Source organism: Crocodylus siamensis, chromosome 4, assembly GCF_052110815.1.
Source record: "Crocodylus siamensis isolate JL-2025a chromosome 4, ASM5211081v1, whole genome shotgun sequence".
In the NCBI taxonomy this organism is placed as follows: domain Eukaryota; kingdom Metazoa; phylum Chordata; order Crocodylia; family Crocodylidae; genus Crocodylus; species Crocodylus siamensis.
In genome coordinates, this window is record NC_143398.1 from 151,613,819 (window position 1) to 151,630,367 (window position 16,549).

At 45.2% G+C, this 16,549-nt stretch overlaps 1 protein-coding gene across 10 annotated transcripts in view; it reads left to right on the plus strand.

The window, feature by feature from the left end:
- TANC2 (tetratricopeptide repeat, ankyrin repeat and coiled-coil containing 2) overlaps nucleotides 1–16,549 on the plus strand; it is a 780,830-nt gene that overhangs the window by 703,438 nt on the left and 60,843 nt on the right. For all 10 annotated transcript variants that reach the window (XM_090044146.1, XM_090044147.1, XM_090044150.1 and 7 more), the window contains 2 exons: nucleotides 13,225–13,347; nucleotides 15,536–15,772. In XM_090044146.1, coding sequence (XP_089900272.1) covers nucleotides 13,225–13,347; nucleotides 15,536–15,772 — 360 coding nt within the window. The remainder of the gene's footprint in view (nucleotides 1–13,224; nucleotides 13,348–15,535; nucleotides 15,773–16,549) is intronic.

The following is a 16,549-nucleotide window of genomic DNA, read 5'->3' on the forward strand; positions in this document are numbered from 1 at the left end:
TACTCACCTGGCTCAGCACCTGGTGCCTCCTGGGCCTGGGGGGGCACCCAGTGTCCCCCCGCAGCCAATTGCCGAGCCAGGGAGGTGTGGGGGGGGACCAGCGCATTCCCAGGCAGACCCAGAAGTGGACTGGAAGTAGTTCCGGTCCACTTCTAGGTTTGCCACCAAGCACATGGGGGGCCCCCTGCGCTCTTGGAGGACATTCCATCTGCCCCACCATCGCAGCGTTCATGAGCTGTGCTTGGTACCTCGAGGTATGTAGAAAAAGCATTTAAAGCTGTGTCTATGTCCAAATTGCTGATTCTCTGAATCAGCGTTAAATCTTCAGGTTCAGATTTGACCAAATAGAACTGGGGACAGTGATCTGAATCAACAAATTGAATCACTGCCCCAGGTTCAGGCCGAATCCGAATCCAAATTGAATATGGCCCGTTTTGTACACCCCCAGCAGCAAGTTATACAGGAACATAGGACTGGAAGAGACTTTCTGGGTCACTGAGTCCAGTCTCTTGGGCTAGAAACAGACATTCTAGGGGGACCATGGTCAGTTGTGCTGCAATATGTTGCGGCACAACTGATCACGTTCCAGGAACATCTACAGCTTGACTTGGGGTATGTCTGGTATGTCTGCAAGTGGAGAAAATCCTCCACTTGCAGACATGCCCCTGTTTTGAGGAGTGGGGAAATCTCCCACAGTGGTTCCTCCCTTCACATTTGCAGGTGTGCTTGAGGAAGTCCCTTTGCAAGGGGGATTCCTGTTGGAGTTGGAGGGGTTCCACCCTGACTTGAGCAGGGTTTTTTGCTGCCCAGTCAGATCCTGGGGATGGATCTGGCTGAGAGATTGTTTTAGCACCCTGCTTATCTGTCTGCTTTGTTCTTAGACAGCTAAAAGAGACTATGCTATTTCATGATCTGCTTTCCCACACCTGACTTCTTTTATGTAAGCGGCTATATAATTTTGGTTGGAGTTTCCTTCTTTATAAAATGCTTTGAGATCTACAAATGTGTATTTATTTACAAACTGATAGTGATGGCAGAGGTGAGATACTGCAGGTTTCACCACTGTTGAACTTATTCAAATAAAATGTTGCTTATTGGTGGTTAATGGTTCATTTTTAATCTCAACACTAAAACTGAACTCCCAGGTGGTTCACATCTAAGTTCTTAGCTGAGCAGCAACATACACTAGCTTGGATTACATCCTTGTGTCCAGCACTGACCAATCGAAATATGAATCTGGTAGGTTACTGTAACTGCCACAGAAATAATATATAATTTCCTAAAATTAAGATGGTCTCTGGGAGCTAAACATCTCTGAAAATTGTGCCACTTATATAAGTGCCTATACCTGGATTTAGGTACCTGAGCTTAACTACAGGCACTGGCCAATAATCTTTAAAGCAGTTGGATAGTTCCATACATAATGGGGCCATGTTATCGTCCTGCTAGATCTCTTCATCTGATTTCACACACTGTATTACTACTCGTATACCAGGGTCAGCAACCTCTAGCCAGCGGTCTGGAACCAACTCACAAAAAGGTCTGATCTGGCCTGTGGAAGTCTGATCGGGGATTGGTGTCATGGAGCTGCACTGCAGTGCCCATCCTCTCCACCATGTTTTACTCCACTGCACAGCCTGCTGCTCTTCAGAGTCTGGGCTTCCCCAACTGCAGAGGGGCTGGGAATATGATAGCTGGCCACTTGAAGGACAGGGAAAGGGGGAAACTTCCAAGCCACAGCAGGGGTGGGGTTTCGGGCTGTGCAAAGCTTTGGGTGGTCATTCAGTTTGAAGCAGATTCGGCCCAATTCGGTGGCCCAGTCTCTGAATCCAAATCGAATCGGGATTGAGTCAAAGCTTTCTGCATCTTTGGAAAAGATTTGGAGAACGTTGATGATTCCAACAGTGCCTGATGGCTGCAGCAGGGAGCTGCAGCCAGACTCGTAGTTGGTAAGTACTAGGGGCAGGGGAGGGGGGGCTGGAGAAGGGGCAGGGGACCATGGGGGGACCCCTGCCAGCCCATCCCCTGTCCACTCCCCTAGCCCCCTGACCTCCCCCCCACTCCTCCAGCCCCCACCTCCCCCACAGGTGTCCTGCCTGCCCCAGCTGCCAGCATTTAAAAAAAAAAATGCCAATGCTCACCGGGTGCTGCCAGGTGGGGAGGGATCCCTGCTGCCCTCCACTGCCCCCAACCCCTCCCCCAGCCCCGCCAAGGGTGCCCCGCCCGGGCCAGCTCCAGCCCTTTTAAGAGAAAAAAAAACCCCAAGACAAGCCCTGGGACTTACCAGCTCCTGCAGCAGCCTCGGGGCTTCAGGAGGCTTATGAAGAGGCCCCACATGGCGTGGGGCAGCGGAGGGCAGTGGGGATTGGCCCCCATCAGCAGGAGGGGTTTGTTTTTTCCTAAAGGGCCAAAGCTGCAGCAGGCGGGGCAGCCATGGGGGGACTGGAGGGGGGCAGGAATCGGGGGGCTCATCCAGAACCCCCCATGCAGCATGGGGCAGCAAAGATCGCCCAGTAGCACCTGCTGAGTCGGGGATTTTTTTTTCAAAGTGCCAGGAGCTGGGGTTAGCCGGGCAGCTATTGGCAGGGCTGGGAGAGTAGGTATGGGATGGACCTGGGTGATTTGGAGATTCAGACAAATCGCTTTGGGACAGTGATTTGAATCACCGAATCTAATCACTGTCCCCCGAACTGGCCGAAGCCGAACCCAAAGTAAATACTAGACGCTTCGCACCGGTTTAGTGGGGTTTTAAGCTCCGGCCTGCACCTGCAAAAGGCTGTCAACTCCTGCTCGTATGTAATGGTGTCTACATCATTTTGAGAGATAATGTGTAGAAGTAAAGTAAGGAACCCCAGATAAGTAGACTTTCTATTATGTGCTTTTCAGATTTTGAGCTTCATCTCCAGTGCCAGTTTTAGCTCTGGCATTAGTGTACTCAGCTCCTATTGACATTAATGTCAGGCCTGAATTTAGTTCCTAGTCTTATCGTTTTACTCTTTGTAGTGGAAAAAAATAGCAGGATTTCAAAATCTAAATAAATGACAGTTTTCATTAACTGGATAGTTGCCCAGAGATTCCAAGTTTAAATGAAAAATATTTACCAACATCAAAAATGTCTGTAACATATGAAAAATGTCAGTATTCCTTCTGTTCCTAATTACTTGGCAAACCCCTTGTTTTTGCACTATTTCAGTAAGAATAATTTGGCTGAGTGACAGACAAATGTAACAGTACATTTTGTAGAGTACTGCAAAGTTCTGAGATGAGTTTGCATTAGATGCTTATACATATGAAAAGCACGGCGAGATTAGCCTTTAGTGTTCCTTGAACAGATTTATTTTTATTCTTTTATTAACAATAGTGGCTCATTTCATGAGGCTTTGTTAGTACTTACTAAATTAGATCATAGCAGCATTGGTTCTTAGATGAGAGACTTTCAAACTGAATATATCAAAGGAAAATGTACACGTAGGATATATGGTATATGCATTCTCTTCCCTCTTCTTACAGACCCTATTCATTTCTGAAACATCACTTTCTCCCTTAAGAGCTTCTCATTTTGCATAATCTTTTAGCAGAATCTTTGTAGCTGTGACGCAAGTTTTTTGCCAATAAAATAAAATGCATGTCAAACTGTAAATTCAGCATGCCTTTTCTGTAGTATTATGTTAGAACAAGAGCCTTATCTAATACATGGGCTCTCATTTAGAACAATCATACACTGGTTTGACACCAGGGTAACTTCAGTGGATATACCCTTTACATTCTTTGAAAGGAGAATTGGATGCAAAATATTTTGCAGAGCTGGCGGTGAACTACTTTGCATATGCTGATCAGATTTTGAGTAAGAGAATCAGAAAAAAAGAGAGTTTGCTTTAATTCTGTATTTTCTCACACACTACATGCCCCTGCAGCAAAGTACATTCCTTGTTTTTGGAAGATAGAAATGTAGGGAAAAAAGATTTTTACAGCAATGGCCGAATGAGGCCACATCTACACAAGATGTTGACTGTGCAGTTGTTACTGTGCAGTCATTTAGTACTTGCATACACAAATACTAAATGACTGCGGGCCAGAGATACTACACAGTAGCATCCCTGATTGGCTTTTTGATGACGCTGACTGTGCAGTAGCTTGTTACTACTATGCCGTAGCTCATTATTACTGTGCAGTAGCATCACATAACAAGCTACTATGCAATCAGTGTTTCATGTAGACATGGCCAGAGTGTCCAGGAGGTATAGCATCCCAGGAAACAGCATGGGTAAGGCATCAGGAACTTCCTAGTATGGCAGGACATCAACAAGACCCCAGATCCTAACAAGGGCAGTAGTAAGATTGTTATTTCTTTTCTGTAAATAGTTCTTTATGCAAGTTCCTGTTAATAATAAAGTGTTGCTTCCACACCACAAATCTCATCAAAATACTACAGACTGCTTGAAGTGGCTTACTTAGCCTTAGCCAAAACCTACTGCCCTACCGGTGACTATGAGAGAGTTAACACTAGACACCTCCCCTGCTGCTGCTTGCACAATGTCTACTTGCTTCTTTTCTTCCATGCTTCTATTTCAGCAAAGAAAAATCAGCTTCCCCTAAATCAGCTTTAGATGCACATTCTAATTTGGCAGGGCTGTTTTTTTAAAGAAAATATGCATGTAGTATGTGAGTAAATATGGTTTTAATCTCAATCAAGTCAACTCCACTGTTTGCTCAGGGCGGGCTTTGGGCTGGAACCTCAAGATGTGCAGAATCTGTGGTTTATAAATCATTAAATACCAATCACAGTCAGATGCTTTTACAGATATATATATATATATAGGGAAACTTGCATACACTCAGTTTACACTGTGTCTTGATTCAGGACAGTTGACCCCAGTCTCAGTGGTAAAACATGGAAATCTAGGTTACAAACCATGGCATATAATGGAAAGGCATCAAGAGAACCTTAAAAAAACAGTATCAGTAAGCCCAAACTTCAAGCTAACATGTCCTTTGAAAATCAAGCAAAGAGAAGTCCTTAATTTCACTCTTAATTGACCTGCCAAAATGTTGGTGATCCAGAAATGAACTTCCCTTGTCCCTAGATGAAGAGATTGATTAAAATTACAGGCAATGAAAACTCATTACTACAGCTAGTGAAATGAAAAGATGTCTGGTAGTCCTTGAAAAGCAGTATTACAGAATTACACTGTATAAAATTTAGTTGGCAAATTGTTTTAAAGGGTAGGCCTTTCACTATTGCATTTCAGTTCTAATGCTTTCATGAGTCACAAGCAACAATTACATTGTTTTTTCTCTCATTCTTAGAAGAATTGTTTCTGTATTACAAAAAAAACCCCTGTGTATATTATTCTGTAATGAGGGCAAAGATTTGCAATAGCCAGGGGGTATAACAGGTTTGGACTAATATGCTTTGACAGAGTTCTGGGAGGGCCTTGGACTGAAATAGTGTGGGTGTACAATAGGTGAGGACTGAGATACATTGGCAGAGCTACAAATGAGGATTAAGGTTTAAAGTATCCTGGGATGTTGTAGCCAGAATTGTGGTTCTTAGGTAATGTTGCCCACAGGAAACTAGCACAGAGTTACGTCATACTAGTCGTCTGTTCCTGTCCATTAAGCTATTAATGAGATTAAAATTACTCATCTCATTTCAGGAATTTAATCTTGTATTAAACTGGGATTCATTGTTACTGACAGATGCAACTTGAGGTTATAACTCAGAATATAAATATTACAACTCACATTAAATAGAAAAGGGAAAAAGAAGATACTAGCTAAGGACTGAAGAGAAATAAAGATTTGTTTCCCCTACTGAACTCTTTGGCTGCTTAATGCATTTATTCCAGATAAGACGAGCATCTTCTTTTGTTTAGCAAACTATTTTCTTTGATTCAAGTTTAGTTGTTTGTTCCAAAATGCTTACTTAAAAGTATTATAGCACATAATGTTATCTTCAGATGGCCTTTTGAAAGGCATATGTGCTTTTCCTATCAGACCTAAAAGAGAATCAAGGTTATTTATGGGTGTAGTAATATAGTAATTGTGTTTACCATTTATGTGATATTGTGGCTTCTAATTTCTCAAAATTATACTGTACTCAGTAAACTAAAAATTAATTGCTGGCATGTAATTGTCTTGATTAAAAAGCAGGCAGTAATAATAGCTAGAATTCCTGAGATCTTTGATTCCCACCTCTACCATACATACAAGCGTTTTGTTTGACATCCCTCCAGCTAAAATCTGTTGAATTGTTTTTACCTGTGTAGCACTCATACCAGGCACTCCAGTCTCTCCTCTTGCCATGCCCCTTCCACCCACCGAGGGACTATAAAGCCAAGTACATGTCCCCCATTCCTCTTACCTGCCTGGCTGAGCTGCAACATGTTTCCTATTGGCTTTCTATTCATGGCCTTTCATTACCTGTAAGTACCAAAAACTACTTTTGTCCCTTTTTCCCTATTTCCTGACTTTCCTTTTTTTGCTTCTTTTCTCTCAGAACAATCTTCACAATTCATGTTTTGTTGCTTTTGGACTAAAAAGTGTTTTGGGCATGTTGCGCCCCACATGCACCACTTTCTTGTATAGGTGTGCACTGTGACATCACTGTTTGCACAGGCAACTGGTGGGGGGGAACTGAGGGGGGCACATGCCCCCCCCCCCCCCGTTTGGCCCCCAACTCGGCACCACTCAGGATGGGGCAGTTTTTTTGCCATGTGGGCCGGCAGAGTGTTGCGGGAGGGCGGGGGGCGGGCAGAGAAGTATAGGAGTGGATATGGTGCTTTTGGCCCACTCCTGTGCTTGCCCACAAATTGTGCCCCCCCCACAATCACCCCTGAATGTTTCTAGCCCAGACTTGAGGCAGAATACCCTCTGAATCAGTGATGCTGTTGTCCTTGGCCTACACTGGCAACATAGCGTTGGGGTTGTCATTAACCCAGGTGTATCCTAACATAGCAGGTGTTTCAAGAATAGTTGAGCTTGTCTCAGCAGTGTTGCTGCTAAATTATCTGGCACTGGAAGACTAAATGCCAGCATAATTTCTCTTACCTTCTTCAGCACAAGCTTCTCTCACATCCAGGGACTACCTTTCAATACAGAATCTTCTACTTCCTATTCCAGCACTGAAGATGACCCTGATCCACACTAACTATTGCAGCTTCCCAAGGCTCTGTCATCAGAGTCCTCATGGAAAATCTACTGTACCTGGTATCTCTGGGAGTTACAGAGCATGTTACATCAGTCCTAAAAAAGGAAGGGGTTCTATAGCTCTTACCTTCTGATTCCACAAAGCACAGGAAGATAAAGACTGATCCTGGACTTGAGAAACTTGAACGGGCACCATTGCAAGCTCAAGTTCAAGGTGGTCATGTTAACAGACAATATTCCATCTCTAGCAGCAGAGAGATGACTAGAATCTCTTAATTTGCAAGATGCCTGTTTTCATATTACACTTCCCACATGCACTATCTTTATATTCTTATCCCTTGGGACCTCTGTCAATATTGGGTCATCCCATTCAGCCTCTCTTCCACCCCACAGCCTTCATAAAAGTGCTTATAGCACTGGCTGCACACCTCAGGAAACTGCATTTTCCTTTAAGCTGGCTTATAAGAGGCTATATAGCACTGTGCATATCAACCATTTAATGGCTATAAACCTCTTCCAGACACTGGACCTCATGATAAATTACTAAAAACAATCTTAACCAAGATACAAATCTCTGACTTCACAGGCGCTACCTTAGATGCAACATTGGTAAAGACTTTCCGCCCTCAGGAGCATTTCCTCCATGTGAGGAGACTAATCCTTGAATTAGAGGGACACCCAAGAACTTCAATTAGATCGTGTCTCTCCTTTCTTAGCACATAACATCCTACGCCTTCCGGACACCACATGCCAGACTACACCTAAAAGACATGCAAATCTGGTTACTGTTAGTTTACCTCCCAGGGAGACGCCTTCTAGGAATGAAGATCATATTTTCCATTGATTTTTCTAGCATTATTGAGCTGATAGAAGGTCCTATCCCATGCCTGCAAGGAAATACCTTTCTGGCCTTGGCTGCCCACAGACTTACTGCTGACAGATAGGTTTGGGGACTTCCCCAAAACATCTTGACTGTCCACAGGGAGTTGACCCTTTGCCCCAGGAGATAACCCTTCACATAAGCGTTCTTGAGCTGAGAGTAGTTAGACAAGCCTGTAAAGCATCCTTACCCTCCACTGTGGGCTACCATGTTCAAACACTGACAAATGGCAATTCTTCCATGTTTTATAAATAAGCAGAGAGGCACCAAGTCCTCCCAGCTCCATAAGGAATCTTCTCAGTTGTGTCTTGATACATTTGCCTCCCTATCCAACTCTCAGTGGTTCACCTGCCCAATTTTCACAATAAGACAGGGGACTGTTTGAGCAGGGTCATATCTGTCAATACATGTCAATCTGTCATGAATAGGGAATCAAGGACTCAAGGTCTTCTCTTGGACTGGGGTTCTCCAACTACAGACCTGTTTGAGTTGAAGCAGAACACAAAGCTCTTCTGAAAGCAACCAGGGCTCCAAGACCTGTGCTTAATAGGATTGAATTGCAATCCCCTGCCTCTGCTCCCAAACTTGGTCTCCCAGGGCAACAGCAGAGTGTTTCACTCAGATTTGTGGTCACTTTGCATGTCTACTTGGTTTTTGGACAGTTCTCACAGACAGAGTATATCCATTCCATCTCCATTAGAAATATTTGAATGTACTGAAGAACAGTGTCATATAGTCCAGATTGTCTTTGTGGTACCTATTGTTGGGGTATCTCCTTACCACTCTCCTTGATCCCAAACATTCTAGGGTACCTGGTGGACTTGAGGAACTCAGACATATCACTGACAATCTCTGACTAACATCTTCTGTTGAAGTTGATTCCATCACACTGAGATTTCTAAAGGGGTTATCAAAGGGTTTCCCAGGTTTCAAGGATTTAGTCCCTGCAATGTGACTTAAACCTGGTCCTTACTCCTCTAATGCATCCACCTTTCAAGCTGGCAGAATCCTGATAACTCCAACAGATATCTGTGAAGATAGCCTTCTGGGCAGCGATCACTTCTGTCAGGTGAATTGGTGAGATTCAGGCCCTACTGGCAAATCCATTGTATACAACCTTCCATCTGGACAAGATGGACCTCCATATCCACCCTAAAGTCTTGCCAGAGATGGTTTATGAGTTTCACCTCAGTCAGCAAATGTCATTACTTGGCTTTTTCCCAAAGCTGCAGAGTTCAAGGCCCAAGGCCACCCTTCATACTCTGAACTGAAGAGAACTCTAGCCTACTATTTGCACAGAAACAGACCCTTTAAAACAGGGGTCAGCTGCTTTTTAGAGTGGAGAACTGGGCAACTGCAGTCCAGCTGCTACCACAGGCTGCTGATTCCCCTGTCCCCATCACAGATCCCTTGCTGCTGCAGTGCCCTCCCTGCCCTGTGGCCCTTCTCCACTTACAAGGTGCCACTAAAAGCTGTGGGTAATGCCAACAGGGAATGAAAGATTTGCCGATACTCAAACCAGTCTTTTCCTGTGAGATGCCAAAGCTTATCTCCAAGGTTGTGGGTACTGCTTTGGAGTCACCCACATGTGACAGCATGTGTGGACAGGAAAAAGGGAAGTTACTAACTAGTAACTGGAGTTCTTCATGATGTGTTGGCTATGCACATATTCAAATTCCAACCTCCTTCCTCTCTTCCTCAAAGTCTGCCTCATTGCAACTCTGCTTGAGAGGGACTGAGGAATAGAGGTGTGCATTTTCTTGCTTTCTCCCTTCAGTTTAAGGAGGGAAGGAGGCAAGGAGTTTAAGGGGAGTGGCTAGATCAGACTCAAGATATACTACAGTAACTGAACTCACCCATGCATGAGAATCTGTATGGTGTGGACAATACTTCTAGAGGAATTCCAGTTAAAATTTCCTGTTTGTCATAAGCACCAGCACATTCTGAATATTCTTCACAGTCACTTCTTATTTCTTTATATAGGGCAGCCCATTCACTTGACTGATGCTCAGTATAATGACCCTGAATATCATTACAAATTTTTAACTCTGTGCGAGTGATGTCATGATGTCAAGACAAAAGGCTACCAATGAATATATATAGAACATCCTGTCAAACTGTAGGGGCAAAACAGACATTGCTAATTAATAGTAAATAAATTATGATAGCCAAATAATAGCTGTTTACATAGAAACCATGGGCCTGATATTTTTCACTGCCCTGCACCTTATGTGTTCATTTATATCATACAGTATGATTGTGTCTACACGTACAATGCTATTAGGCCACAGTAAACTAATTAACATTGCTGTAAGATAGTACTGTTGGGGGAGAGGAACTAGTGAGGGTGCTGGGAACCATGGGGGGGCAGCACAGGCACACGCCCCACCTGCCTTCTGCATGGCCCCAGCCCCCCCACAACTCATTGGCTGCAGCAGTGCTGATCAGGGCACTCAGACCCTCATGGCACAGCCTCCCCCCACGGAGTATGGGGCATCGGGGGTCAGTGCAGCTCGGCACCGACCACCTGACACCCACGCTGCCTCTGCCACATCATGCAGGTGCGGCCCGGCTCGGTGTGGCACTGTGCGCTTTTGGGCAGCTTGGGGCTGCTTGGGCTGTCACCCAAGTCCCTGTGCCACTCACGGGGACTGCCTGCTGAGCTGGGCAATGTCCTGTATTCATGGAAGCGGCCTGGCCAGACAGCACATGGAGCCCGTGCACTCAGGACTCAACCCAGCATGGCAGGCAGTCCTCACAAGTGGCACAGGGCCATGGATGACAGCCTGAACATCCCCAAGCTGCCTGAAAGTGCATGGTACTGCACGGCACCACGCTGTGCCCAGCCACACCCGCACAATGTGGCAGAAGCAGCATGGGTGGCAGGCATCCAGCACAAAGCTGCACTGCTGCCTGCTGCCTTGTGCCATGTAGGAGAGCTGTGCCACGAGGCCCCAAGCATCCTGATCACCGCTGCTGCTGCCAGTGAGCTGTGGCTGCTGTGGGGGCAGGGGCAGTAGCATCTGCAAGTAGCTCTGGACACTGCAGGGGGTGGTAACCCTAGTGGGGGGGCTTTGAGTCCTGTGGGAGGGGAGCTGTACCCCCTGTGGGGGAGCTTTGGCCCCCTGCAGGGGGCTCTTGGCCCTGCAGGGGGCTGTAACCCCTGCAGGGGGGGGTCTGTAACCCCTGCGGGGGGGCAGTCTATGTGCTGCGTGGAGGGACAGTGCCCTGTAGGGGGCAGGGGACACACCCCACCTCAGCAGGCCCCTCCCCACACAGTCCTGCCACACGTACATTTCCGCCACAATCCCCCACACCTACCCACATCCCTCCACGCCCACCCACACCCATCCGCATCCCCCCACACCCCTTCCACCCTACTACCCCTTCTCACCTCTCTCTATCACACACCCATCGTGTGATAAGAAAACCAAAAGCAAACATCAAAACATATAGATATTTAGAATTTATTTAATTATGGTAACAGTGACACTCATAGGCTTCCAAATTGCTTTAAAATTGTAAATATATCAACAAAACATTTCCAACTGATCTCTCTCTATATCTATCTATCTATCTATCGTGGTCTTTTGTTTTAATTGCAGAAGAGCATGGATTTTGGGGTATTTTAAAGATTTGGGATTTTTTTTATCAGAGATTCTGCAGTTTTTAAATAGGAAACATCAGAATTATTCCTGCTAGTGAGGCAAGTGGCAGGAGCCAGGCAAAGGAGCCTGCTCAGGGCTGGCACCCAGGACCCAGCTGGAGGTGGCTGACCTCCTGGCCACTTGGGGACAGGAGAACATGCTTTGACAGTTCAAAGCAGGCCACCACACTGAGAACATCTTCTGGGCAATAGCTGCCCAGATAGCAGGGTGGTAGCACACATGGTAGTAGTGCCACACACAGAACAACTGTGCAGCTACAGCCCACTGGCAGCTGGCCCAGAGGTGCAGATACCTCTACAGGTTGTGCAGTCCCCATCTGGGTCTGGCAGGTGCACAGCCTTGGGGCCACATGCTGTCGGTGGGTAGATGGTACAGGGAACTCTCAGGGCTGCTTCAGTAGTCCAGCTGGCACAAGGGGTAGTGTCCCCAGATAGCAAGTGACTGGGCCCCAGAAGCTCCTGTCTGTTTGCATCCTTCAAGTTAATGTGGGTCTTATAGCCCACCCAGCTAACTAATAGCCGCTACTGTGTGGGGCCAGCGGGTGAGAGATACAACTGAATTCCCCAGAAGCTCCTTAGAGCAAGTAGCCCTGAGCTGCTAGCCAGGGTAGGTTTTTATACTTCTGGGGCCAGCACAGGTGCTAGCCTCAGACTCTACCTCCCCCTGGCTGCAGATCCAGGAGGAGCTGGGCAGGGTTATTTTGCCCCAGGTGGTACAACTTGCCCCACCAAAAGTGCTGGTCTGGGTTTGTGCACTGAGGCAAAAATCCCCAGCTCAAATTTGTGCCACTCCTATTTAAGCTGCTGCAAGCGCACATGCCTGCATGTGTGGATGTGCCCACAAGTGCATGGTGGTAGGAAATAAGTCCTTGCATATTAAATGAGGGCTCATAGAGTTCATATGCCTAAGAATGACAGGGCTGGTTTAAAGGCATTGTGGCTGGCAATACTAATTTAGGAAGTTATTTCTGGGGGCCACAAATTTATCGATTCACAGAAAGCACTAATGTGATAAATGGTTGCGCTGTCTTCCATATCAACTTAAGTCTGTAGTGACTGTTCTTAACTGTTCTTAACTAGCAGGGAAGAGTATTTTAGCTACCCTGTTACTCTGTTCAAGAAGAATGGTGCAGTATGTGTGATCCTTTTACAGTAAGCCACAGCTACACCTTTCTATAGTGATAATGGCATAAATTGCTGTGACAGATAATACTGAGGACCTGTCCCAACATATCTAGTTTTTGGGGGTTGTTTGTTTTTTTTAAATTTTTAAATAAGTCTCCAGTAGTGATCCTACATTGCTGATATAGATTGAATTTGAAGTGAGTGTGCTTATTATTTGTACATATTATTAGTGCCTGAGTTAATGCTCAGCTGGCTGCATTTATGTTGTTAGCAGAAACCTAATTCTGCAGGCAGTGATTGGTGAAATGTGTTTGTTCGTGAATGTTTTCTATTAAATATAATGATCCCTACTGTACAACAGAAAGCAAATATGTTGAATACTAAATCATTCTTTTTCTTTTAGGGGCTAAGTAAAAAAGTTGGGGTATCCTCCTCTATCCTGCAAGGGCTTTGGATCTCCTACAGCACAGAAGGTCTTTCAATGGCACTGGCATCTCTGCGAAACCTCTACACCCCTAACATCAAGGTACCATAAAAAATGAACGGTTCATGAGATAATTCTTTGCTAGAAAGACAGGTGCCTGCTAGCCTGTGGTGATCCAAGTATGCAGTGTTCTCTAAGGCTCTGGTTCAGCAGTGAACTGCACATGTGTACATTTAAGTATGTCAACAACTCCACTGGAGCCAATGAAACTGCTCGTTTAATTTACACCAGTGTTTTAAGCGCTTGGCTGAATTTGAGCCTAGGGCTTTAAGGCAGGGGTGTCAGACTCACCTTGTCGCCCAGGCTGGATCTGGGCTGCAGGTCACCATGCAGGCTGGATCCAGCCCAGTGCATGAGGAAGCGGCAGTGGAAGCAGTTCTTGCTCCAACCCAGAGCACATAGTGCTAGCTCCAGCTCTGATCTGCAGCATACAGCAGCACTGGCACTAGCAGCTCTGACTGCAACCTGAAGTATGCAGCAGTGGCTCCAGCACACAGCACAAGCTTCATGCCAGAACTGGAGCTGCCATTGCTACATGCCCCATGCTGCAGTAACAGCTTTAGCTCTGGCTCCAGCATGAAGCACATGGCAGGGGCCAGCAGCTGAGGAGGTAAGGCAGCAGCAGTGGTGACAGATGAAGTGGCCAGAGGGCCACTGGGCCTGCATTACCTCTTGCTTGCCCTCCTCCTGCCAATCGCCATGTCTACTGGAACCTGAAGAGCCCAGAGTCTGTGGTAGGCCATGGCCCTCCCCACCCCTGCAGCCACATCCCCCAACTTCCAGTAGCCCACTGGTAGTCTAGTGGGCCAGATAGAATGACTCCATAGGCCAGGTCTGGCCCACAGGTTATGTTTGACACCTCTGCTTTAAGGGGATGTCTAAAGAGATTTCTAAGCCATTTTGGATACCAGAAATAGTAGAACCACATTAGCCCAACATTACATGCAAGGCTAATTAGCTCTGCTGAGAAGCAAGTTGCCATGTTCTGTTTAAATGTAAGATGCACTTTTTTTAAAGGAAATATTTCTTCTGAAAATGGCTTGCATCTTAAATGTCAATAAAAATGAAAGTAAAATGCTCTTACATGCACCATCAAGGTTGTTTCCTCATAAATGTGTTTTTTGTAAGAGATGTTATTTTTCTTAAAGTGAGGGTCAGAACATTTGGGTTCGTCTTAAATTCCAGGGTATCTTATATTCAACGGAATACAGTATATTATCCTGGACAGAGTGCTACACTAGCACAGCAACACTATTTCCAGTACAAGACATGGCTTATTCAAATCTAGCATAAGTATCTCTGCAGGACATAACATCGTGCCATGTAGACCTACCTAGTTACGGTTTGGGAACCAATGTGTGTTGGCTTCCCAACTCTTCCATATTCAGAAGGGATTTTCTATTAAATGCTGTTAATGAGCAGCTTCATTTCTGCTCCTAGTAAACATGCTTCATTTCCCATTTCTGTCTCCCAAAGATACATTTGTCTGTGCTAGAATTCTTTAAAAAATTATAATAAATTTGAATTACCTGATGCATTTACATATACTAATCTAGAAACATTAACAGTGTTTGTGGATTGTACAGATCAGCATGCCAGACATATCAGCTAAAGAGGAAAAAACCTGTAGCACAGAGAAATTTGTAGATAAACATTTAGACTTGCAGGTGGGTCCAGCCTAAGAAAGCCCTTCGTTCCTGTTCTCTTCTACATGGAGAGGGAAGCCCAGGGTCCTCTTCTTTGTCCCCTTCATCTTTCTTTCTCCTCTGCCGCATGCACTGTCTTCTTCACTCTGCAGCAAAATGCAAGAACAGCAGAGTGACCAAGGCAGAGGAATGAGCAGCAGCATTTAGGTGACCTGTAGATGGATCTGCAAGGCTCCTGTGGGAGAGATGTTCAAGCATTTTTAAATATTGAGAAAACTGAGTACCTGTTTGCTTGTCCTATCCCCGTTTGAGACTCCACAAGCCCTTTGTCTGGCTGTATGGTTAAAGCTACCCTACTTCAACACTAAGCAAACTACAAAGGTCAAGTGCTTTCCAGAATGTCAGAGATTAGGCTCTCCCTCTGCCAACAGTAAAGTCACATATTGGGCATGTCCTGATATTGAGCGTTTGTGTTCTATGCTGATGCAAATTCTATGTTTTGGGGAAGGCCTGGACAACTGTTTAGGTGTTTAAGGACCATAAACAAACACCTGGCAAATGCTTGGTTCTTTTCTACCCTGTAGGTTAGTCGACTGCTGATTTTGGGAGGTGCCAATGTTAATTATCGAACAGAAGTTTTGAACAACGCTCCAATATTGTGTGTCCAGTCACACCTTGGTTACACAGAGATGGTGGCTTTATTGCTGGAGTTTGGAGCCAATGTAGATGCCTCATCTGAAAGTGGCCTGACGCCTCTTGGCTATGCTGCTGCAGCTGGGTACCTGAGCATTGTTGTGCTGCTCTGCAAGAAACGGGCCAAGGTAACACATCTGCGTTTATCTGATGCCTGACTTCCCATGCATTCTACATTTGTGTGAGAGAGTGTTCTGGTAGCCTGTAGAAAATAAGAGACCTCTAAAGAGAAGTTGGCCCATTGTTATTCCCAAATAATTCTTCTTAAATATTGTTCTTTGTTCTGGTCTGTTCAGAGGGCTAAGATCAATGATATAAGCAAAGCTGTATGTCTGATGGAATGGTTTCTGTACAGCCAAAACCAGATGCTGACAGTTGTCATAGGCCAGTGATTCTCAGCCAGGTTGCCATGGTACCCTGGGATGCCTTGAGAAGCTTTCAAGAGTGCCATGGGGTCTCACACAGTGTAAGCACTGTCATGTGTGCAAACATGATTTGCAAGATAAAAGATTTTAAATAGGAATTCATAGTGTCAAAAAACATTCTGCTTTGTGAGGTCTTTCAGAAGAATTGCTCTATGATTTTTCTGTAGTTAAGAAATGAGTAAAAGATAAGAGCAGGCATTTTTCAAGGAGTGCCCTGAGTCTTATATGGGGCACTTTGAGTCTAAAAAGGTTGAAACCACAATCACAGGCTATCTTTAAAATCTGCAGTTTCCTAACCATCTAACAAAAATATAGTTATCCTTTATTCTCAGAACTCAGTCCTGCTGGGCATGTCCTGAAAAGTCAAGGGAAACAGATTGTTGGAAAGCTCATAGGATTAGATTATAGCTGTTTTATGGTGAGATTATCGTTCATTAGGTTACTGTTGTAATGTAGATAGCCAAAGTAACTACCTGATAT